The sequence below is a fragment of the Phoenix dactylifera genome, chromosome 17 (assembly GCF_051530095.1).
Source record: "Phoenix dactylifera cultivar Ajwa chromosome 17, Ajwa_hap1_PhDact_Kaust_v1.1, whole genome shotgun sequence".
Taxonomy (NCBI): domain Eukaryota; kingdom Viridiplantae; phylum Streptophyta; class Magnoliopsida; order Arecales; family Arecaceae; genus Phoenix; species Phoenix dactylifera.
In genome coordinates this window covers 17,408,523-17,433,045 of record NC_143206.1, presented here as the reverse complement: position 1 = coordinate 17,433,045, position 24,523 = coordinate 17,408,523, and the positions used below count along the sequence as shown (strand labels likewise).

Below are 24,523 nucleotides of genomic sequence, written 5' to 3'. Positions count from 1 at the left end.
ATTCCTTTAAATCAGCATTATTTGGAATACACCTTAGATTGTCTTATATAGTATTGTAGTAGAATGCTGGTAATGCAATTGCGCGTTCTTCTGATAATGGGCAACAACAAACTAAAGACCTGCAAATTTGGGCAGCTGGTCAAGTAACAGGTGCTATAAATTGTTAGGGGGCATGCTCTTTTTTTTTTCAGTGAACTTTGTTTAGCTTAGGAAAGGCGTCAGCCTATGTTTTCAGCGGATGTTATCTCATAGTTCCTTATCAGTTCAATTCCTGGAATTACTCTTTGCATTTTGAGCAATTGCTGGAAGCCTGGGAGACTGTCTTCAATGGCTGCTTTCGAGCAGGTCTACAGTAAGTGGCCCCAGGGTTGGCTGCTTTCAATTCCTATTGCTGCGCTTCAGTGTTCATCTCCTTTTTCACACTGCTATCTTTTGGGGCTCTAACCAAGGAAGGTCATAGATTTTGTTCTGGATGTTTGATACTTTCTCCCCTGATTTCCTGTCACTTTGTGGTTAGATTGTCTATGATTCCTTGTCACTTGGCAGCTGCTATTTCTCGTTGGCCAAAACTTGGCCTGCTTGTATCCATTTGACAACACTTTGTCCGTATCATCATCTATGTGTCTGGTTGCAGTTCTTCGTCAGAGAAAGGCGAGACGAGGTTGCAGTGTTGTTGTTGTTGTGTAGGCTGGAGGAACCTTCACCTTGCAGTAATATTGAAGCTGAGCTCCAGATTAAACCCAGCCCTACTAGTTACTCTTCTGGACTAAAGACAGTAATTGTTGGGAGATAATTCCTTCCATTTCTCTATCTCCTCGGTGATAGATGGTATATGTAGGCTGATTTTGGATAAACCTAACCAGCTTGCGGAGGGTTGAGATCCATTTCTCAACCTTTGGGTGAAAGATAGGAGCTACCTTTGCCTGTGGCCAAGCTCATTTTCTGTTTGTTGATGCTTCTCATGATTCATGATGGAGATCTTCATGCAGGAACTGAGCTGTTTCATGTATCACAAAATGAGTGGTGATTGAGCTCTCTTTGTTTCATGGTTCACAGAGTTGCTGATAGAAACTGGAGCTCTCCTGTTCATCCGTGAACAAAGGAAGTATGTCGATCAAATGCCGGACTCTCGAACTTGTTACAATTATTGTATGCTTTGTATCACAGCTAAATTGCACCATGCTGCTGCACATATTATCGCATGTATCATGCGAAACCTATATGCCAAGGCCTGCGTAGCATACATGGATGGTTATGATTGTTGCATGGTTTTAAATAACAAGTTTAAACATAATTTTAAATTATATAATAGTACAGTGATTGTTGAAGTAATGATTGTTATACTGATGTTATAAAAGAAAATAATAGAAAGTTAATGGCTGTATTTTCTTCATTTTTATTAGATAAAATAATGGATTTTTGAACCATGCAATTAATTTTGGAGAGAATTTCAAGGGAAAGAATTGAAATTAAAAAAAAGTATTTTATTTAAAAGAATGCACAACTGAAAATAATGATTATTATTTATGCTGTAATGCTCCGTTATAATAAAAAAATAATGAAATATAATGATTCTTATATTTTTCATAATATTTATACGACTCGTCATAGTTATCCCGAGACACGAGGCTGATGGTATTGATTTTTTTTTTTTTTTCGTTTTTAACTATCGGCGGTATCTTGGCCACTTCTCTCTCTCCAAGCACGTGTCTCACACATGCTAAACTTCCGGTACCAGACTTGGCCTATTCGCAGGATCCAAAGATTCAGATCCCCAAGATTCTACAAGCGGAAGCTTGAATTCGGTTTCCATCCAAAACCCTTTTTTCCCTTCTCCTGCGCCTCTCTCTCTCAACTCTTTACTCTCTCTCCACCTCTGAAACCAAACAAACCAATCCAAGAGGAGCAGTCGTAAAAAGGCACAGAGAGAGCATAAGAGCGAAAGATAAGCCAAAAGGGCACAGAAATTTAAAAGAAATGGAGAGGAAGAAGAAGAAAAAAGCCCAGCAGATAGAGATATAAAAAGAGGAGACGGAGAGACCGAGGTAAAGAGAAGAGAAAGAGGAGGAGATGGGGGTGGACTACTACAAGATCCTCGGAGTCGACCGGAACGCCAAGGACGACGACCTCAAGAAGGCCTACCGCAAGCTCGCCATGAAGTGGCACCCCGACAAGAACCCCAACAACAAGAAGGACGCCGAGGCCAAGTTCAAGCAAATCTCCGAAGCCTATGATGTCCGTCTCTCTCTCTCTCTCTCTCTGAGCCGTTGCTCTTCTCTCTTTGGCCAAAAACCCTACATTAAAACCCTGGAGTTCGACTTTTTTTCCTTTCTTGGTCCTTCTTGAAATTAGGTTTTGAGCGACACGCAGAAGAGGGCGATCTACGACCAGTACGGTGAGGAAGGGCTCAACGGGCAGGTGCCCTCGCCGAGCGGCGGGGCCTCGGGGTACCACGGCGGCGCCGCCCAGTTCCGGTTCAACCCCCGGAGCGCCGACGAGATCTTCTCCGAGTTCTTCGGCTTCTCCGGCCCGTTCGGCGCGGCAGCCGGTGGGGGCATGGGGGACGCCGCAGCAGGTGGATCCCGCGGCGGCGGTGCTCGGTTCCCGGGAGGCATCTTTGGGGAGGATATCTTCTCTGCGTTTGGCGGAGGGAGAAGGGGCGGGGAGGCGTCCGCCAGGAAAGCGCCGCAGATCGAGCGGACGTTGCTTTGCAGCCTCGAGGATCTGTACAAGGGGACGACGAAGAAGATGAAGATCTCGAGGGATGTGATGGATTCCAATGGGTGAGTCGAGTTGCTCAATTTCTTCGTCCGATGCCCAAAATACTTTGCTTCTATATGCCTTTGCTAATCTATTTCTGCGTATCTTTCTATTTTCTGTTATTGATGTGTTAATTCTCTTATGTAATAGTATAGCTTATGCAATGCATCATTTTTATGAGTTTTAGCTCAACCCAGGAATTAGGTTGATGGAGCTACCGTATTGCATTATATGATGTGTTCCTTTTTTTGTTCCAATAAATGTGGTTCAGACCCCTATGTCTCTAGGGGGAACGGAGTCATATTGTTCTGGTATAAGGGATAACTGGTCGATGATTTTTCTTGTATCTGCATGCACTATTCGATATACTTTAGTGCACTATAATGTATAATGCACTATAATGTATAATGCTGTTAAGCATTATTGCATTTCAGGTGGTTAAAAGCCATATACATTACATTGCAGTACAACATTATCAGTTTAATAAGTATATTTTTAGTTTTTCTACATGACACTGATTTCTGATGAGTGAAGGAATAACACTGATATATGTTAGGGCTACTGCACAAACTTTATTTGTATAACTACGTATTGCCTAATGCACCACAACAAATTGTAGCACTGTCGAATAACATCCTAGATACACAATTTAACATTCCACCTGGAACCAAATCCACTCACCTGTGCTGGGAGGTTGTCTATTGATGCATACTGGTTATATCTCACAATTCATTTACACCTATGTGCAAGAGGGATCAGGGTTGTATCTTTCATGTGAAAGAAGGATTTACCTTCTTTCGTGCAAATCCACCATTGGACCACCCACCATACAGATCTCAAAGCACTCCCAACTACATCCTTCATCCGCTTGCACAACTCTCAATGCGATTAGTGGATGATCCAACAGTGATTCATGCGAAGGAAGGTGAATCCTGCTTTCGTATGAAAGATACACCCCCAACCCATGCCTGGGTAGAGTTAGAGAGGTTACATGCTATAGGAACTATATAATCTATACTCAATGTTGCCATGGTATCATTGACATTATACTTTAGGGCAATATTGGAGTGGTAATAATCCTACATAACAAGGACACTTAACATTTAGGAGTGCAGTGGATAGATAACATCTGATAACAAATGGATAGATTACAGGTTTCCTTCACTTGTTATATCTTCAATGAGTGATCCATGGGAATGTGTGCTATTTTATGGCGAAGTGTTTTTTATTATCTTGATGATAGGATTATCTTGTATAGAGTCTTGATGTTGGGAGTATTTTGTGCAAGGTCTCTCAATTTCCATCTGATACTTGATGCTTAATGTCAAGGTACACATGTTTATGGTTTTCAAGATCTGTAGGTTTTTTGATTTTACTGCCATACCATATATGTTCTTTGATGTTAATATATGAGATAGAATTGTTAATACAGTGCATCCTATGACTATGTTTAGAATTTCTGGGATGTATAATTTGTCTGGTCAAATGTGCGTTTTAATGTTTAGGGGACACAAACAGTTTTTGATCATAAAGTGATCAAACATGCATCTGTATCGTTAGAATTTTGTTTGGGTACATAGCTATCCACGTTGGAGTGTGCCAGTGTTGGTACAATGTGGTGCATGAAACTGAATGCTTTAGGCATGGTGATGAGCTGGCTTGATTGTATGTCAATTCTAGTTGTTGGCCTATTAGAGATGGCATCACAAACTAGTCATTGTTTTTAGGTGAATGCTTACACTGCAAACTTAATTTATTCCTCCACTTCTATAATGCTTACTAAGTCATCCCACGCCAATTCTGAGTAGTAGGAATCTAACATGTAAGTTCCATCTTTATCTATCTATTGCTTCTGTTGATTTGTCTCTTATTGCTGATTTCAGTATTCTTATGCTCCCACTTCTCATCTAAAAAAAAAAAACTGTCCACCATTGCTACTTCCCTTTGTTAACTTAATTGTTTCAAAGAATTCATGCTTGCAAACAAATGATATCATGCCACTTCGTATAATTGTACTGCAAATAATATTAGTCATTTCGATTGGTTCACTTTTTCATGCTTCATTACTAGTGTATCTTAATTTATAAAATATGCTTTGTCCATAGCTAACAAAGCTCATTAAACTATCGTCTTCTTTGTTCTTCTTTTGCAGATCATATAGATTTATTGTGAGCTTCAATGAAAATGTGAAATCATTTTTGAAAAAGGTTATTTCAAAAAATGATTCAATATGTATAATTTCAGAATATTACATTTTGTAGCTCATATTCACCCATATTCTTAGCTTCTGGTACAAGATCCTGTGTTTTATCAGTCATGAGTGTTGATTCATTTTCTTTTCTTGCATGCCATTCTTTGTCACCGTTAAGTAAGCTTGGTGATCTAGTGAGCATGGAGTAGGTTTTGTTGGTGCCACAAATAACGGTGATAATTATACACATTTCATTTCAAACTCAACTAAAAGCCATATTTAGGCCTTTGATTCCTTGTGTATGAATAATCCTCTCACTTACTGTATTGAGTTCATGTGTGGGCACAAATATGGCAACTCATTTTTTCCTTATAATCCACCCATGTTGCTTAAATGGCAGTATAAATGTCAGTGTCAAACACTAGTACAAGGTGTTTCGCCGCTACAGTTTTACTTCGTATAAAAAAGTGTGCAGTCGTATGCATTGTTAAGTTTCAAATAATGATCAAAATAAGTAAGTGTTGTTACGTTTATTACTAGATATTACTAGTGAAGAGACAAGTTACATATTAATGTAAGGAAACATCCATCACTGATGCGGCCTAAATGTTGCAAAGATAAGCCATAGGAGGTATGTCTGATAGGTTTGATGGGTCAATCTGAGAACAGAATCATTGTAATGGTCCTATTGTTTCTTAATGTCTTTTGAGTTCCTTTGATGTTCAATGGAGCTTGTGGTTTAGAGATAATATATCAAGTTGAATTCTTTGAGATCTGGTTGTCAGAATCATGTGATTACACGAAGTATGAACAAAATGGATTTAGGAGTGGGGAACTGTTGTCCTATCTTGAATAGATAAAATATGTTTGATGTGGTCGTAATGTGCATTTAAGTTGAGTCACCAAAGCTGTTGCATATTGGCCCTTAAACATATCTGCATGGAACGTTATGATACAGGTCATCGCTTTAGTGATGTGGGCAATTCTCTCTGGCACTCAGTGGAGCCCCTTCATGTCTTGTAAATAAGTCATTGATATGGTATGCACCATATGATAAGGTATGGTGTTGGTTTTGGGTCCTGTTTCATTAAAGCAGTCATGCTGAAGCATTTTGCCCTTGAACTTGGTCAAAATGTTCTTTGAAATCAAATATTGGGTGAATAAAAGTTACTTGTGCTTAGTTCATTGCATTAACTGTGCACTTTTAATCTATATTGGCAATATCCTGGAGATGTATACAATTACAGGCTCCATATACTTGAGTGTGGTTTTCCGCCCAGTGCGATTGTAAAACAATCATACCATTTCTGTAACATCTTTTCTCTCCTCTTGGATGAGCTCATGATACAGGTTTTTCCATATTAGGTCCTATCACTATTCAATTTGGCCATATTAAAAAGGGAACTGCCTGTACTAGTTAATGGTACAGCTTTGGATCTATTGTTACAAAATTTGCTTGCCTTGTGCAATCTTTTCAGTTGATTTTAACTTAGTTCCTTGAGCTCTTCTCTGGTTAATGAGGTCTTCACAACTCTGGAGAGAAGCATGTAACTTGGGGTTACACATTAAAAAGGTAGAAATGAAATGCTCCAGTTTCCTTTTCATGATAATGTATTGATAAGTTGACGCTTCTCTTAAATATTAACAGTTCTTGATAATCTCCAGAACCAAAGGCTTTTCTTCAAGAAACTCCTGAATTCTACTCACCCCTACTCTAAATTTGTTCAGTTTAGATTGAATGTGGACTGCAGATAGTAGACCATAAAACTGTTGACTGGTGAGTCTAGGTCCATCGGCTCCTGTAATTGTTAATGTTACATGTGGTATGCAATGTGATTTTACACCAACCAAACTATAAATGTAGCTCTCCAGTTTTTCAAGTGTCATTATACAAGAGGCATGTGTGGTTACCACATAGTTGCTGCTGCATTAATTCAGTATACTGCTTAAATTATTTATTTCTTTAATCACAAAATCTCATATGCTGAAACATATAATTGGACTGAAAAGGTAAATCGCATGCCCACCATTTTCCCAATTACCTGTACAGTCATTATTGGAGTTTGTTCCAAGTTATTTATGTCGCTTCTGGATATATTGGTATACAGTGTACAATTGGCTGAACTCTAGCTGCAAATGAGTTTGAGAGTTGTTGTTGAGTTTACGTCTTGTGGAGTTTAATTACCTTGCTTTTTGTTGCTCCTTTATCCTATGTCTTCTATTTATCCAAAAAAAAGATTATATTATATTTATTACCAAATCTAAGAAAATACATATCCTCTGTTTTGAGTGCGAGTGCCTTTTTTTTCTGTTGTTGTTTTGTTTGTGCACCAGGATGTTTTTTTTCCTTTCCTTTTTTTTTTGTGTGCGTGTTGGGGGGGTGGGGGTTGTGGAGGGCGCTCCTGCATCCTACAAATATGTTTATACTTCAATTTGGGGTGGAAGGCCATATTGTGAATACTCACTGATTATCATAAACTGCAGCAAAGAGAGTTCCATAGGACTAGACCTTAGGGGGAAACCAATCATCTGGTTGATATCTTGTATATTTCTTTTGTAGGAGGCCAACTACTGTGGAGGAGATTTTGACAATTGATATCAAACCTGGCTGGAAGAAAGGTACAAAGATTACATTTCCAGAGAAAGGCAATGAGCTGCATAACTTAATACCTGCAGATCTGATTTTCATCATTGATGAAAGGCCTCATGGTGTCTTTAAGCGGGATGGGAATGATTTGATTGTCACCGAGAAGATCTCACTTGTTGAAGCTCTCACAGGTTACACTGTACAGCTGACAACTCTTGATGGTCAAAATTTAACCATTCCCATCAATACCATAATCAGCCCCACTTATGAGGAAATCGTACAAGGTGAAGGGATGCCGATTACAAAAGATCCATCTAAGAAAGGGAACTTGAGGATTAAATTTCAAATCAAGTTCCCCTCTAGAATTACACCAGAGCAGAAGGCTGGCATCAAGCGGTTGTTAGCTCCTTCTTGACTGGTGGAAATTTATGGCTTTATGCTTTTTCTTTTTTGTAGTTTTGTTGAAAATACAACTCTATATCGTGACTTTGTGGAGAAGTTCTAACAGTTGCAAGATGGTATTTATTTGTATTAACTGTAGCAGAACTGTCCTTACAGTTGGCTTACGAGTTGACAGTGTCTGAAGAATTTGTTCCGTGTGATTTTTTGACCCTGTGAATTAGAGAGAAGAATGACTCTTCTTTCATGGTGCGTGAATTGCCGCAGTGGAGCATTTAGAACTATGTGCGGAAGAAAAGATGATATACTGCAAATGTCAGGTTTCATTCAGATGCTCTTTTACTACTCCGTGGTAATTGCTTTTTAAGATTTGTTGGTAATTTTTTATGTATAAGCTTGGCTTTTTTTTTGGTAAGTTACAATGATAATCTGTGTCAGCAAGTTCACTAGCAACTATTGCGGAACCATTAAACTATGTCAGGTTGGTCTGTTACAGGAAATACCACAGATTTTGGGAGCATGGTTGGGTTGAAGGTACAGAAGGACTGAGGCAAAGCAGTTGGCAGATACTTGTGGCCATGCAGCTGGTGTATGGTAGGAGCTTTGTTGAGGTGAGACAAAGGTACCCATCCCAGCTGGCTGTGTCCTGAAATTTGTTACATGTAAAGAAGCAACATACATATAGAAGAGCATGGAGTCTTCCCTCAAGGACCATTTTAGAATGACCACGTAGAGTTTGATAACATTACTTGTATATTGCATCATTGGATTTCTCCTAGCAAGTAACTATAACCAACCTTTGCAAAATGTTTTCTCCTCAAGTTTTAGTAGGTTTATCTATCTGTCTTGGCTGGACATTTAGTTCGAGTATCGTCTCATTCTCTGCATAAATACATGTTTCTCATAAAAGAGGATAAGGTTAGTTTTCTCCAAGTCTAAAGTCTTCTAATCACTTCAAGGATCTTAAAATCTCATCACAGTTTTACGTATGGATTGAAATATGATCTTTAAAGTACGAGAGTACCTTCTGGATCATTCCATAAAGTGACTTCGGTTTGGTATATTTTTACAAAGACAAACAATGTAGCCTTCATCTGAGCTAGACATGATTGTTTGTGGGGCTGGGGAGAGCGGTCGCCGGGGGCGCAGAGAGACGAAGATAGAGGGGGAGGGGCAGACGAGAGGAGAGAATTAGGTTTTAGGATTAGAGTTTTAAGTTTCCCTTTTTAAAATTCATATAAACATTTATGCATAAAATTTCATATAATGAATAAGCTTGGCAGGTTAAAAAATAAGCCCGAGCTCGCCTTGAATACCGTCGGGTCTAAAAAGTTGAGGCTCGGCCTGATCTAAAAGACTGAAAATCTCAGTCCAAGCTTGGCAAAAATTGAGCCAAGTGGATTGAGTCTACTTTGCACAGGTCTACTCCAAGCTTGGCGTCAAAGAGGATTTTATTTTATTGATATGAGAACATTTGAATGGCATTTATTTTCTGTTCGTGGAGCTAAAACATGGGAGAGCAGGCTTATGTTTGTGGAGCAAAGTGAGACATGGTAGAGCAGCCTTCTATACCATGACCACCCTAGACGAGGGAATTATTGCTTGTCATACTGTCAGCATCCATTCTCTTATGATAAAAATTCTTTCTGACTAGACTAGGGACTCGTTTGGTTCGCAGGAAAAGAAGGAGGGAAAGTGTGGTTAACAGGAAAGTAATGAGATACCTCTTGTTTGGTTGGAGTTTTCAAAGGAGAGAGATGGTATTCCCTGGAAATATGATTCCCACATTTCATGGAAAAGTCTTTCTCATGAGAAACACAGGAAAGTTACTTTTCCATGAGGTGGAAATCACTCTTTTTTTATTTTTTTCCAAAAAGACCCTTCAACATTAAAGAAGCATTAAAAAGGCATTAAAGACCTAATTTTTATTAAGAGCATAATAGAAATTATACATAACTTTTTCAAGAAAGTGGATGGTTAACCAAACATAAGCACTTTGAAAATTTGTCATTTTTCCATGATCAATCAAACATGCCAAAAGTACTTTCCTATGTATTCTCTTCCTAAAAATCTGATTTCCAGGAATTAGATTCTTAGGAGGAAAAATACTTCCCGCGAACCAAACGAGCGCTGGGTATCCAAGGATGGGCCATGCCAATGTCCCAGGGCACTCTCTTCTGATAAGAACTCTTTTAGACCCATTTGGATCAGGGCCAATCTAATATAACCCAAATCTTGCTACTTTCGAGTAGAGCTGATCGGGCTGGGACTTAGACTGCATTCATTTTTATTTGAGCTTCAGATTGAGCTTATAGAAAATTTGGTATTTTTTTGTACCCTAATCCGACCCAGCTATACCTTATGGATCTCCTCCCCGGCCGCCCGCTGTGAAAACATCGTTCTTCTTAAGGAATTGGTTAGCTTCTGTCCGACGCAGAAAGGTCCACGTGGTATCTCACGATACGTGGTCTCCATCGGGTGAAAAGGTTGGAAAAAGGATAAAACTTTCCCTTTATTTTCTCCTTCTCCAACTCCACCTCGAAATCCTTTTTTTAATCGATCGAGCGCCGCTCTCTCTCTCTCCGCTGCTTTCAGCGAGCGCTGCATGCCTTCGTTCCCAATCTTCCGTCCTCCTCCTCCTCCTTCTTGTTCTCGTCTTCGGAGCGGCTGATAACGGCGGATCTGTCCCTCTGATCTCCGCCGTCAATCATGGAAGTGGGCTGGATCTCCTCCACTCCTCGCACCGTCGAGGAAATCTTCAGAGATTATAGCTGCCGGAGGACCGCCATCGTCCGTGCTCTCACCGAAGGTCGGACTTTATATTCTTCTCCCTTTGTTTTAGTGCTCGTAATCTTCTTTCCGCTAACCCTTCTTTCACCTTCTCTCAGATGTCAATGCCTTCTACGCGCAGTGCCGTCCAGGTGACCTCGATTGCTTCGATCCCATATCGGATCTCTCTTGGTTACGATTTTCTCAAATTTAGGGTTCATTTGTGCCGGAATTTGCGGTAACCGTTGCTACTTTTCTTTTCTCTTTTTTGCCCTTTTGGTTCCATGGGATAGAAAGGGAGAATCTTTGTCTGTACGGGCACCCGAACGAGACGTGGGAGGTGAATCTCCCGGCGGAGGAGGTGCCGCCGGAGCTGCCGGAGCCGTTGCTCGGGATCAATTTCGCGAGGGACGGGATGGACCGCAAGGACTGGCTGTCCCTAGTCGCCGTGCACAGCGACTCCTGGCTCCTTTCCGTCGCCTTCTATCTCGGGGTCCGCCTGAACCGAAATGAGAGGTGTTTGTGGTGACTTTTGGCTTTCGCGACTCTCTTTCCTTTAATTTGTTAGATATAGTTTTGCCTTGTTATTATAGTGTGTTTCTTTGTGTTTCATGATTTATGGAAGAAAAGAGATGTGCTCTTATGTTGCTGATTATGTGATATAGAGTGATGAGGATGGCTGGTTATTCGCTTGCAAAACTTTAGAAATTTTCTCAAAACCTGATTGTGAATCTATTGGATGTGGTTGTGCATATTTTTGTGAAAATTATTGAAGAAAAGTGGTGTGATAATTCTGGCGTGATGTAAATTTCTCATTTTTTCTACAGCTAATCTCTTGTACACTTTTACATATATTAGATTGAGGATGAGGATGCAAACTCTATTTAGTACAGTAGGAGAATCAGGTGCACCACTTCGATATTCTATTTGTGATAAGCCTTATACATTGTTTGTAGTTTTGTATTTTTTTTTGGATAACATGTAACATTAATGATCTGTCATGATAGTGTTAAGTGTCCTTTTATAATCCAAGTTAATAATAATGCATGTGGATATTGACGATAATGAATAGTTTGCCTGTATCATTATACATTGTTCTGAGGATGATAGTGTGATTTTTGTGGAAACTATTTATCATGTTCTGTTTTCTTGGGTGAGAGGTGACTATAACCTACTTGTCATGTACTTGTAATTAGGTGTGATTTCTTATGGAGATGGGTTCTGGTTAGGCCTCTCGGACCCTTATGTCATAATAAATTAAACAATAGTAACATTGATCAAGGTGGCTTGCCTATATCTTAGAGTTTACATTGGTATGTTGCCTTTGTAACTACTCAAGGAGGGGCTCTGGTTATTGCTGGTATAGGCTTCTTGAGGGCATCTACCACTTCTCCTTAGAATATAATTTGTCTGAATGCTAAGGTTGGGCATGAGCGTCAGTAACTACTCAAGAAAGGGCCTTTGCTGATGCTTACTGACCCAGGCCTCTTGAGGTTGTCTGCGTTTCTCCTTAGAATTTAAAGTGCTTATCCTTCTGACTTACTATTGGCATATATGTTTTGGTGCCTGTCTATTAGCTGGCTTCTGGTAGTAATAACGACCGAAAGGCTTTTACCATTACTAGAAATTGGTGCTTTTAAATGGTAAGTTAACTTTCATGGATGATGTTAGAGGGTTTGATGTAACTGTTACAGGATTGATTCAGGATAGGTGAAAATGATGCTGCCCTTTATAGAGTTGCCAGAGATCGAACCCACAAGAGGCCTACCTATCATGCCTCCAACAATTGGAGGATGTATTTATGTTAGATCCGTCTTCACAGCTGAAGCAAAAGTTTCTTTCTTTCAAATAGTTTTGCATACTAAGATGGATTGTGGTTTTGGCGTCCATCAAAATTTCTACTACTGATTTTTCTTGATTGTGGACTAGTCTTATTCTAAACTTATCGATCTTCCTATACCTCAAGGGTCTTCAAATGGCCACTCAGGTGTGAGTCTTCTAAATATGGTGGACCTCTAACACCAAAGTCGTGTGATGCTTCATTTTACTTCAGCGATTTGGAATTTGTATGAGTGTATTGAATGTATTTTCTTTATTCTTCTTTTCCAACAGACATCATGAGATTTCTCTTAGTGACCTTCTTGAAACTTCTTGACAGAAGGAAGGGCTCAAAAGAAGCTTAGAAACAGAGGTGTATATGAGTTGAGATAGAGCAACTGAAATGTAGCTCAAGTTTTTTTTTTTTTTTTTCCTTTAAAGATCTAGTCAAGTTTTTTAAATTAGATATACTCCGAGCTAGTTTTCCCACCATATCTCAATATTATAATTGAAATACATTTTTAAATGTGATTCATATTAATCTTTTATATCATATAGAAACAGTTTTATTTGTAAATAATAATATAATATATTGTCTGTCCATTTATTTCTATTTCAAACTTAATCGAGCTAGTCTTAAGCAAGCCAAGCGTAGCTCTAGCTTCACTGGGTTGCTAATCAAGCCAGCTGTTGAGCCAAACATAAGCTGCTCACGAACAATACTCTTGTTTGACAATCCTCCTGAGGTAGCAAAAAAAAATTTGCAACTTATTTTCAAACATTACTAAACTATTCTTATATTTGACATACATGAACTATTTCGTGCATTAAGTTGATCTCCTGTTGGTTTTTAAACTGAAGGGCAAATAGGGAGCAGCACCGTCTCTCAGGTCCTTTGTGGTTTCCTCTTTCTTTTTTTTTTTGGTTTGGGACGGTTGGGGCGGGGGGGGGGGGGGGGGGGGGGGGGAGTAAGACACTCAGTACCTATCAGGGAAGAGGGACATTCCAAGAGGGGTACAAGAGACTTAGTTGAAGGTCTCTCAACTTGTAGCTGATTCTAGGATTAGATCTGATGTAGATTTGGCACAAATCGCCTTTATGTCCAGGCTTTGAACCTAGATATAACTCATTTTCTTAACAGTTCAAAGTTTGGGTTGGCTTTATTTCAGTTGACTCAACTGTATTCAGTTAGGCCCAATTTGTTGGACAAGTAATTGAAATGATTGGAGTTTTCTAGGTTCGGGAGCCACAATCAATGAGTCCATGATATGGATCTAGCTCGCATTAATTATTAGCTCTACGTATTGGTACCAAATTTTCTGGTAAGAGCAACTCTACTTAAAAGAAAGAGCTCTTCAAAAGAAAGTTGAAGGTTAAATCGGTGTTTAGAAAGGACTGTTTTATTAGGTTCTGTATTTTAAGCTTGCGCAACATGGTAAAAACCGCTTCTGTTGGGTGTACTCATTAATCGTCCACGAGTAGGATGCATGCAGTCATATAAGGTATATTGGCTCGATGTTCTTGTTGGTGCCTGGTGTTGATTTGTTTGGAATTGCCAGATTGCAATCTGACCTACTTTGTACTTCAAATATGGTTGCAAACACTGTAGGATTTTATTAAATTATCTTTGCCATATCAACAGGAAACTTTTGTTTAGCATGATCAATGATCTTCCAACTATCTTTGAAGTGATAATGGATAGTGGGCAATTGAACGAGAGGTCTGGCATGGATAATGGAAGTAAATCCAAACTCTCAACAAAGGTAAGACATTTTGGAGGTCTTAGTAGTTATGTCTTTCTTTTTAGTAAATAAATTTGTCGATCATTCTTTGTTTCCTCAGAGGTCAAGCGATGGACAGCCAAAAAGCAATTCAAAGACAGTTGATGAGGGGTACGGTGAAGATGATGATGATGAACACAGTGAAACTCTTTGTGGCGCTTGTGGTGGCAGCTATGCTGCAGATGAGTTTTGGATTGGTTGTGATATATGTGAGAGGTGGTTCCATGGCAAGTGCGTGAAGATAACTCCAGCAAAAGCTCAGAACATAAAGCAATACAAATGCCCCAACTGCAATTCAAAGAAAGGAAGGCAGTAACTTAAAAATCCTGCTGTCCGGTATTTTGCCATTTCAGACCAGTAAATTAGCTTGACTTTGTTCTCGTTAACATTTATAGCTTAGGTGTGACAGTCCATATTTTGTATTGTTTTTCGTGCTCATCTAGAAAGAGATTTGTGCTATTATGATGCAGGAAGCTCCAGTCATCTATAATTCACAGTAACATTTGAGAAACGAATTTTACTTTTTCACCCTTTTATCAACCAAGCTTGACTATTTTGCATGTTTGGGTTAATTGTAGGAAAACGCTTCTGAATATCCATTACATCTGAACGTTGCTTAATTTTGTATTCTCTGTCAATAGCATGGAAAACAAAGATCTATTTATGGCAACTTATTTATACTTGGGCAATGACATAATTAGCTGCCTGATTTCCTACCGGGAGATATTGCAGGTTGATAGCTTCAAAATATTACATTTGAAAATTCAGTGATTTGTGGTAGTTTACCGAAAAGAAAGAAAGAAAGAAAGAAAAGAAGAAAAAGGACCCGTCCTAAATATGGCTCTCTTGATTTTATGTTGGTTGAAGACTTGGATGTGATCCAAAAAGAGTGCTGGGAGGAAGGCATTTACCAGGAAATGATGTATTCCACCCAAAACTATCCAGATTTGATCTCTGGTCACCTAAAGGTGGGCATGGGTCCCTCGACCTTGCATGAAATGGTTGATATAATCCTGAAGTCATTCGGAAAAGATGTCTCTCTATGGCTTTGAAAACCGAGATGGAATTTGTTGTTGTAAAAATTTCCCTTGGTTAGCTTGTAGCCCTCTGGGGAATGTCTGAAAATGTGGTTATAACTTATATGGTGGCTGGATAAATGAATATGGATTGGTATAAACCAATGCATGCAGTTCATACTCATAATTCACAGTTTAAGTTGTATAAGCTCTCTAGTGCATGCTCACATGCACACACTCTGATGACTCCGTTTATGATGTTAAAAGTTCTCACAACTTTCTTCACATGGTAAAGAAGACATTGCTTCAGGATTCAAATGGACACCATATAGGTACTTCGTGGAATCTTGTTGATCATAATCTCGTCTTCTTTGGAAGTGATAAGTGATCACATTTGGAGGCCAGCTCAGCCTGTTTCAAGATAAAGTGGTGGAAAAATTAAAAAGAAAAAGAAGAAAAAGGTGATGCTCTACCTGTTCATCGTTGCTTCTAAACATTAATTAGGCAGCACATGATTTGAAGGTGTCACCTCAGGGAGTTGGGGTGGCCATTGGGTCGGGTTGAACCAAATACGGATTGGATTGGATACAAAGGTGAATCTAAAATCTATCAACCCGAACTTGATCCGCTTGTCAAACGGATGAAAAATCCGAATCCAAACCTAACCTTTTTTTATTAAATAAGTAATTTAACCCAACTTACAGCAACCTGGATCAATTTAAAATGGGCTCAAGGGTTAAGCATCGCTATCCCTAAGGGCCAGATATTTTTTGTCTTCTTTTCCCTACAGCTATCGGGCCCGCAACCCCCAGGATATCCCTCTCGAGCGCCTCTTTTCTTGTCAGGGCCAATAAGGATCTGGCTTCCTAAATGGGCTGGACCCGGGATGCAGGTATCCTAACCCAGTATCAGCACGTAATCGACTCTCAGTATTAGGCCCTGTATGGTTTAGCGTAAGTGGGCTCAATGGGAGCCCACTTTTAGTCCCAAGGAGAGACGAAGCCCCTTGGGCCATTATATATATATATATATATATATATATATATATATATATATCTTTGTGAGACATCTTGCGATCCACCACTCCCTCTCGACCGATTCATTCAACTTCAAATGTCTAGGTAACAGGTCACGAAACAGGCTTTTAGACTATGTCAATTTAAATCCAATCTAATTAATAAGTTCAGTTATATTTAAAGCAATGAATCTGAAGAATGCCGTCCATTTGCCATGGTTAGGAAGCTCAGGAAACAGCTGTTTGTTGGTCCAGGCACCCTGTGAATTTTGTGATGATCGTGTGGACCTAGGTCCAAGGAAGAGAATGGGGAAAGTTGGTGGCTTAAATAGCAAGAAGATTACAATGAAGGGTAGTTAAGGCTATTAAAAGATGGAATCATGATCCTCTACAATGAGACTTTTGCACCAGAAATTCCTATACCATTGTGGATAGCCGCCACATCATTCATCTAAGATACAGGCGGCTCTCCACCATCGCAACATGCTGTATATTGCACTAATGGTGCCTTTGTTGTATCTGAGGAATGAATGAGGGCTAGCTGTCTTAGAGATGGATGATGTGGTGGCTATTCATAATAGTATAGGACCGCGGTGCAATAGTAGCACTGCAACGGACGTGGACTCTTAAAAGATGATGTTGTCTCCTTCATGACGCATTCATCGGTGGTGTGCTCGTCTACATGATGGTACCATTCCTACACGTTCTAAAAGGTCAGACACATTTAGTCAGCACCAAATAGCTGCACTACAAGGTTTTTAAGAATAGTTTTCCGCAATCTGATCATGGTTCACGACTGTCTGCTATATTGACTTGTATATATCCCTGTTACTTCTGGTTGGTTGGTTGGTTGGTTGGTTTGTCCTGTCAGGTGACGAGTTTTGTCCGTGAAGCTGATCCTCACATCACCACGGATAGGAAAAAGAGAGAGATGTGGGTGATGCCGATCCTGGAGAAGTTGCAAGGATAAAGAGGATGCATGCCGGCCACTAGCTGCACCAGCAAATGGATTCTATCATGCCGAAGTTACTGTGCGATTCAAGACCTGAAAGCTGGCACACATGTAAATGCTGCATCTTTTACACCGAAAGCCAACATGGATTACCATATAAAAATCATTAGGAGATCAGAGCTGACATAAGCTGTGGACGAAGCCATGTCGTAGTGCAGGCGTCTTTTTCTTTTGCTTGGTGGTCAGCAGTGCGAGCATCACACGAGAATATATACCAGTGGATTGAAATTTGAGAGCCCGTCTCATTTTTGATGCAGGAATCCTAGAACAGTTGGGGAACGTCACGTTGTTCTTTCATCGGTCTGAACTATTAGTTGGTCTGCTATCCAACTCATGTGTCCCCCCCATGAACTGCTTCCACCAAGTACACTTGTGGCTGAGAAGAAAGATCCCCTCCATGATAGAAAGGCAGAAGAGGCCTCTTGGCATTAGTGTTAGACGTTCATCCACTTGCCCAATACGGTGTGTTCGGCAATTATCACTTTGAGGAACAGTGCTGCTCTGCGGCTTGTGGGACTCGGTCGTTGAAGCATTTTAGCTTGTTTTGATTGGTCTTGTGGCTTTGTGAGGTTTATTTCTGGAGGTGGCACATGATGATGATTCGGTTGAAACTGCAAGGAGAGGCAAAGGAAAAGCATCAAAAGAAGGCCGGCCATCTCCAAAGTCAAATCAATGGGAGCTATGGCCGGTGGTCTATTGCATGCTGTGTGATTTAAGTGGCTGCTGTTTCTACGTAATCATTATAATCAAGAATGAGCTTTTCTATACTCGAGAGCAAGGAATTCCTGTCTACCGAGGAAACTAGCCGGTGGTTTTTTCCTTTCTTTACTTTTTTGGTAGATGATTGTGGTTTTACTGGGTGCCAGTATTACAGCTTCAGAGACAAACCTACTCGTCCCATCGTCCTTTGAGAGCCCAGCCCTCATATCATTCAAAAGAGCCTAATCCTCTGCCATGATTTGAGGACATCAATACAGATATATTTGTACCTTGTTTGCGTATCTTTCACCATGTTGGATTCCGTTGTATGGGGAACTGTATAATTATTTCCGCTGCAGGGAATTTTATGTTATAGGGCTGCAAACCACGATCGATGCAGGCATTTATTTAGTCCCACACCGACTATGTACTACGAAAATTTTGGATATTTATACAAAATTAATGAATCTAAATAATATCTTTTAATTAGCATTTTTGGATAGAGTGTTAGATATGAATAAGATGAGAAATTACTGGGTCAACACAAAGTTACTTAGTTCACTATGTCAAGTTCAAACTGTCATATACCTAAACATATTTGAGCTAAACTTTTATTAGTCACTTGAAATGGTCTTAAAGTGAAGTTCAAAAACTTCCTAGAGATGTTAGCACATTTTATCTCCTTAAATGGATATTAATTTGCATTAATTTTCTATATATTCCTTGGATTCTTATTTTTCTTCCCCAATTTAAAACGACCATGTTAAATTATTTTTCATTAAAAGTGTATTTAAGTCATTTTCAGGTTTGGAATCCTGAGATTTCCTTCTTTTGAAATATTGTTTGTTTTATTGTCTTAATGGAACGGGTGGCTCTTTTCTCGCTTTTTTCTAGATAAAGAAATCATTAAGAGAGAGGGGAAGAGAAATATGATGAAAGTTGCAGGTCCAATGTTTTGACAAGCGAGCTCTTCATCCATTCCAAAAAAAAAAGACAAATGAGCTCTTCATGACGAGCATGGAGACCAATATGTGTGATGAAATCCAAGGAGATCAATATTGCCCTTGCTCTATTTTTATTTTGGAACAACCCAAGAAGATGAATAAACTAGTCGACTAATGAACAATATGTGTGATGAAACCCCTTTCTTTAGATTGTTTGTAAGATCTTTCAAACATTTGGAAGCAAAGTTTGATTACGTCCTCTAAATCAAGGAATAGGAAATGTTTTGTGCAAATACTATTTTCAACATCAAAATATATATATAACCTACTCTCTGTTATGGTAGGTTATCAATCTACCTATTTTTCATTGGACAAAAAATACCCTTACCTATTTGTCTTTTTACAATCTCACATTAACTCACCCTCTCAACCCCCAATTAATACTCTCTCTCTCTCTCTCTCACACACACACACACACACACACATATATATATATAAAGAAACATACAAACAAACAAACAAACATACATACCTAGATGTATGTATGTATATATATACATGTATATATATGTACACACATACATACATACATACATATACATACCTATACATATATACATACATACATATACATACCTACACACACACACACACACACATATATATATATATATATGGAGGAGAGAGAGAGTATTAATTGGGGGTTGAGAGGGTGAGTTAATGTGGGATTGTAAAAAGATATAAAATATTCTTAAAAATTATAAAAAGTAAGGATATTTTTGTCTACGAAAAAAGGGTAGATTGATAACCTACTACCAATCCCCTATATATATATATATATGCAATATATACTTATTTATTTTGAGCAATCAAATATCCAGGATTTGAATCATGGATCTTCTAAAAGACAAGTCCTCAAGGATGAGGTGCTCACCAATTAAATACTCCATTCATTTATGGAGTAACAAATAGATAAGAACAACAACAATGCCAAAGAAGCCCCAAGTTTTTTTCTTTACACCTATCATCCTAAAAATTATCCTATCTCACGTTAAAAGATCCATATCCAACAAACAGGTGCGACTCCTTGCTAGCGACGGGTTGAGTTCTTCGTCATGTAGAAGTTCGGGTATGTCAAAGATATATTGAAATATATTTGGAAACTTTTGCTGTAAAAAAAAAGGAAGCTGCACATATCTGATAATAACAACAATATATCATGAAGTAGAAAGGAATAATGTTTAGAATCACTCAAGATTGTTGGAGGATGCTAGATAATTGCTCATGCCGACATTGGACCTAGCTAGACTTCATAGGGGCAACATGAAAAAACAAACCACCATATTTGAATAGCCCTTTAATTTCTTTTTTTTCGGAGGAAGTTTTATATGTTTATTTCTTCTTGGCCATATTTCTTGGCCATATAAACATATTTTATATGTTTATTTGAATAGCCCTTTATTTCTTCTTGCTGACATGCGAGACCTTATCGGCCATAAAATTGACAGCATATCTGAGACACCTACCAATACAAGAACCAACCATATAAAAGGGGTTAAGAATATTGTCACGCCTCGCACCCAACACCTGAGTTGGCTATGTGATGCGGTTGCATACTCTATAGCGCAAAGCCCTAGAAAATATAGAAGGCCTGAAAATTTATTACAATCTCGATATCATTGAACAATAATGATCTCAATTCATAATAATTAACAAAACTAGTACAATTATAAAATTTAATCATTCAACCAGTATCAGTGATGGTCTATCTACTCATCCTTTCACTTAATTATAGCCTAGTACCAAGTCACCTGCAACATTGACAGGAATAAAGAAGAGATGGTGTGAACTTTAGAGACCAGTAAGAATTCCCACACATTTATACCAACATAATAATATAAGTTTGACAATAGCAGGAAATTGTTACTAAAATCACAAACCGACTATCAAAAATACTCGAATAAATAGTATACATATGTACACCAAATATGAATAGAAATCCAACTACTCAAGAGTGATATATTATACGATATCTCATCAATCTTCAATAATATTTTTAAGCAGCTTTTCATTCCATTCCTATTTAACCCAATCCGGATCCAGAATCAATTATCTTTTCGACTTTGGCCAAATTTTGATCATATTTTTGGCCTATGACGGACAATCAATAGGTCACGTTTTTAGCCTGCGACGGGGCAATTGATGATAACGAAATCGGCCTAAAGTCCTTGTTCATTTAATCAAGTTCACATACACACATCAATTTATGTTATTTCTGGCTTTAGACTAACCACGGTCACGTTTCCGACCCAAGACAAGGCAATCAATAAGTGTCACATTTTCAGTCTATGACAAGGCAATCGATAAGTGTCATATTTTTCATCCGCGATGGCGCAATCAATATAACATGGTTAGTCCAGAGCACCACATTCATTAGTACGATTATGCAATTGCAAATTATACTCATATATGCATCTATCATGCTATCAATCACAAGCATACATGATCATAATATTATTTAATACGGAAACCATCACAAAAAATTTCTTGTATCTTACTTATCTTGATCATTAGCATATCAAATGTATGTGTACAAAATATCTATAATTATCCAGGCGAGTGTACAAGGATTCTTACCTCTTTGCTAACAACCCAAACAGACTAATCACCTACCCACGCTGCAATCTCTGGACCGAGGTGCGCAAAACCCTGCTTGACGTAAAGGGTCCACCACCAAGTAGTAACTCAGGACTACCCACCAATCTCTTTTAATCAAGAATTTTTTTGGATCAACTAGAGAGAGAAAACACCGAGATAGAGAGAGAAGTCATCCCCAAAACTTGAGACCCCTTGTACAGTCGTATAACGCCGACCTGGAATCCTTCCTATGGCTACATAATGCCGACCTTAAACCAATACCTGCTTGAAGCTCTAGGTCATACAACAATGGCCATGACTCTTTTAAGGATCAACTTGATTTTACAAAGTATCTAGACCCGCCATTGGTCCACTAAAATATGTAGCGAGAGAACGAGTAGAGAGAGAAAGAGTGATAAACCGAGAGAGAGCAAGAGAGAGAAGTGTTGCCCAGATAGACAACCCAAGAGGGGGGGTGAATTGGGTTTTAAAATAATTTTGCAATTAAAACGTTGTGGATGACTAATTAATGCTTTACCAAGATGGTTAATTAATTGCTATGTGCTGTGAATGAAATGAGAGTAAAAGAAAGAGATAAACAATCACAAACACAAGGCTTTTATAGTGGTTCGAAGCTAACCCTTGCTCCTACGTCCACTCCTCAAGTCTCACTTGGGAATTCACTATAACCCCTTGGATTACAGCCGGTTGTTTTACAAGCTCACAACCAAACTTGTTGTTTTACGAGCTCACAACGAACTCGGTCGGTTTTTCCTGGCTCACCGACTAGAACCACCCCGATTGTTTTCCCGGGATCACAATCGAACCCTTACACGTTGGTTTTACACTCGGCTCACCAACCAACCTCTACACCCTTGATTCAATCCCCCGATTGAACCAAGCAAAGACAATATGGAAAGAATAAGAAACAAACAGAAAAACTGAGCTTCTTAAAAAGCAGATTTGCTACAATATAAACTAGAGAGAAGTTAAGAGCCCTCAAACACTTTTGAGTTGGAGTAGAGTAGGGCTTCTTGAACTTTGAGTCTCCTCTGGAATGTCTGGTCGACTTGAATGCAGGAGGAGGCTTCTTTAAAATGCTGGGAAGAGGAAGTTGGATGGAGTTAATGGCGCTCTTTCTTCTTTTCGTTGAAGACAAGTATGCAGAGAATGAATGCTTGATTTCTTTGAATGGAATGGTGCTTCTCTGCCTTGCTACAGTCCTCTGTGGCTATTTAAGCCATCCCCCACGGAAACTAGCCGTTAGACACCTTTTTCTGCCCGTTCTGCACATTCTGCACAAACTGACAATATGTCCGTTGGGGGTCGGAGTCGACTCGCGCGATCAGGAGTCGACTCGGCTGTAGCGGGAGTCGACTCATGCTTTTCTGGAGTCGACTCGGCAACTGTTCCGGATTTGAATTAAAGTGGCCTCTTCGACTGGGAGTCGACTCGACTTGACCCGGAGTCGACTCGCCAACTTCTGGAGTTGACTTGGCATTTTCGGAGTCGGCTCATCCCATGAAGTCCACGGAGCCAATTTTCAACCTGGCCCACTCGAGTCGACTCGACAATCCTGGGAGTCGACTCGGCGCTCAGAGCCCGAACTCCCGATCTTCTGTCTTTTGGCTCGTCCAGTCTTGGAGTCGACTCGGACTGTTCTGGAGTCGACTCGGCTCTCAGTTTCCGAAACATGGCCTTCTGCCTTTTTGGTGTAGCGCTGCCTTGGGGTCGACTCGAGCTGTCTGAGAGTCGACTCGGCTCTCAGAGACAATAATTCGGTCTTCTGTCTTTTTGGGGTCGCGCTGTCTCGGAGTCGACTCGCGCATTGCGGGAGTCGACTCGAATCTCAGAGTCCGAAAACTGCTCTCTGACTTTTGCCTTGTGAACCACTGAGAGTCGACTCTCGCTTTCTTTGGAGTCGACCTACCAACCATCGGAGTCGACTCGCGTTCCACAAGAGTCGACTCGAATCTCAGGGTCGAAATTCGCTCTCTGACTTTTCTGTCTGTAACTCCTTGGAGTCGACTCATACTACTCCGGAGTCGACTCGGTAAACATCGGAGTCGACTCGGTAAACATCGGAGTCGACTCGCGCACTTCAGGAGTCGACTCGCTGACAGGTTTTGAGTTGATGCTTTCTGCTCGTCTGTCTGTTCTCAGTCGGAGTCAACTCGTAATGATCCGGAGTCGACTCGAGCTCGTGCCAGTGATTCTGATACGCTTGGAGTCGACTCGTAATACTCTGGAGTCGACTCGAGTCTCAGACTTTGGTTCAAACTGACTTCTTAACTTATCCAAAATATTATGAACCAAGTCTAGAAACACTTTAGACAAGATTTTCACTGAAACACTCAATTGAATTCATTAGTAAACAAGAGATATACTCAGATGCTTTGAGCTCATCAAAATCAAATAGGGTTATGATCAATCACTCCACAAGAAGAACTAGAGAGAGGAGAGAGAAAATAAGGGAAGAAGAAGAAGAGAGCTATGAGGCCCTCTCTGCTTCCCTCTCTCTCCTTTCTAAAATAGAGGAAAGCTCTCAACGGTGCTCGTGGTCAGCGACCCCCAGCGACCGACAACCCATGGTGGTGTCAGTGACGTGCCACACCTGGCAACGACTGTTGAAACAGAAGACAAGATGTATCAAAATAGGGAAGATTTTGCCTGTGATCAATCCAGCAATTCGCCGGCCAAATTCAAGGGAGAAAACGATGGTTGTAGTGGTTCCTGGGGTCAAGGGACCCACGGCCAACTAATGGCAACCAGTGATGATTGGCGCCGACAACACCAATTTTATCAAAGAAATAAGGGTTCTGATCCCTTAAACTAAGAAAATCAAGCATCCCCATAGTTGGAACTCTGGCCATGGTCTCCAGCCACTGTGAGGGA

The 24,523-nt window shown here is 39.8% G+C and overlaps 2 protein-coding genes across 5 annotated transcripts; both read left to right on the top strand.

The window, feature by feature from the left end:
- The first annotated feature begins 89 nt into the window (after positions 1 to 89).
- Positions 90 to 10,422, top strand: LOC103706683 (uncharacterized). Of its 4 annotated transcripts, XR_005514567.3 has the most exons (6): positions 90 to 2,235; positions 2,353 to 2,783; positions 7,512 to 7,570; positions 8,162 to 8,257; positions 8,434 to 8,548; positions 10,290 to 10,422. XR_005514567.3 is itself a non-coding variant. In XM_039133025.3 (5 exons), exons 1-5 carry the CDS (start codon positions 2,071 to 2,073, stop codon positions 8,484 to 8,486), a joined length of 804 nt encoding a protein of 267 aa, XP_038988953.3. In that variant the 5' UTR covers positions 90 to 2,070; the 3' UTR covers positions 8,487 to 8,865. The 4 variants fall into 4 exon arrangements, 3 of the variants coding, with proteins under 3 accessions (XP_038988953.3, XP_088570051.2, XP_088570050.2); XM_039133025.3 differs by lacking the exon at positions 10,290 to 10,422 and having other exon boundaries at positions 8,434 to 8,865; XM_088713925.2 differs by lacking the exons at positions 8,434 to 8,548; positions 10,290 to 10,422 and having other exon boundaries at positions 7,730 to 8,267.
- A 49-nt stretch (positions 10,423 to 10,471) lies between these two features.
- LOC103706682 (PHD finger protein ALFIN-LIKE 2-like) lies at positions 10,472 to 14,858 on the top strand. The gene is made up of 5 exons (XM_008790878.6): positions 10,472 to 10,746; positions 10,826 to 10,858; positions 11,000 to 11,222; positions 14,167 to 14,287; positions 14,367 to 14,858. The coding sequence occupies exons 1-5, from the start codon at positions 10,647 to 10,649 to the stop codon at positions 14,619 to 14,621; spliced, it is 732 nt and encodes a 243-aa protein (XP_008789100.3). The 5' UTR covers positions 10,472 to 10,646; the 3' UTR covers positions 14,622 to 14,858.
- The last annotated feature ends 9,665 nt before the right edge of the window (positions 14,859 to 24,523 follow it).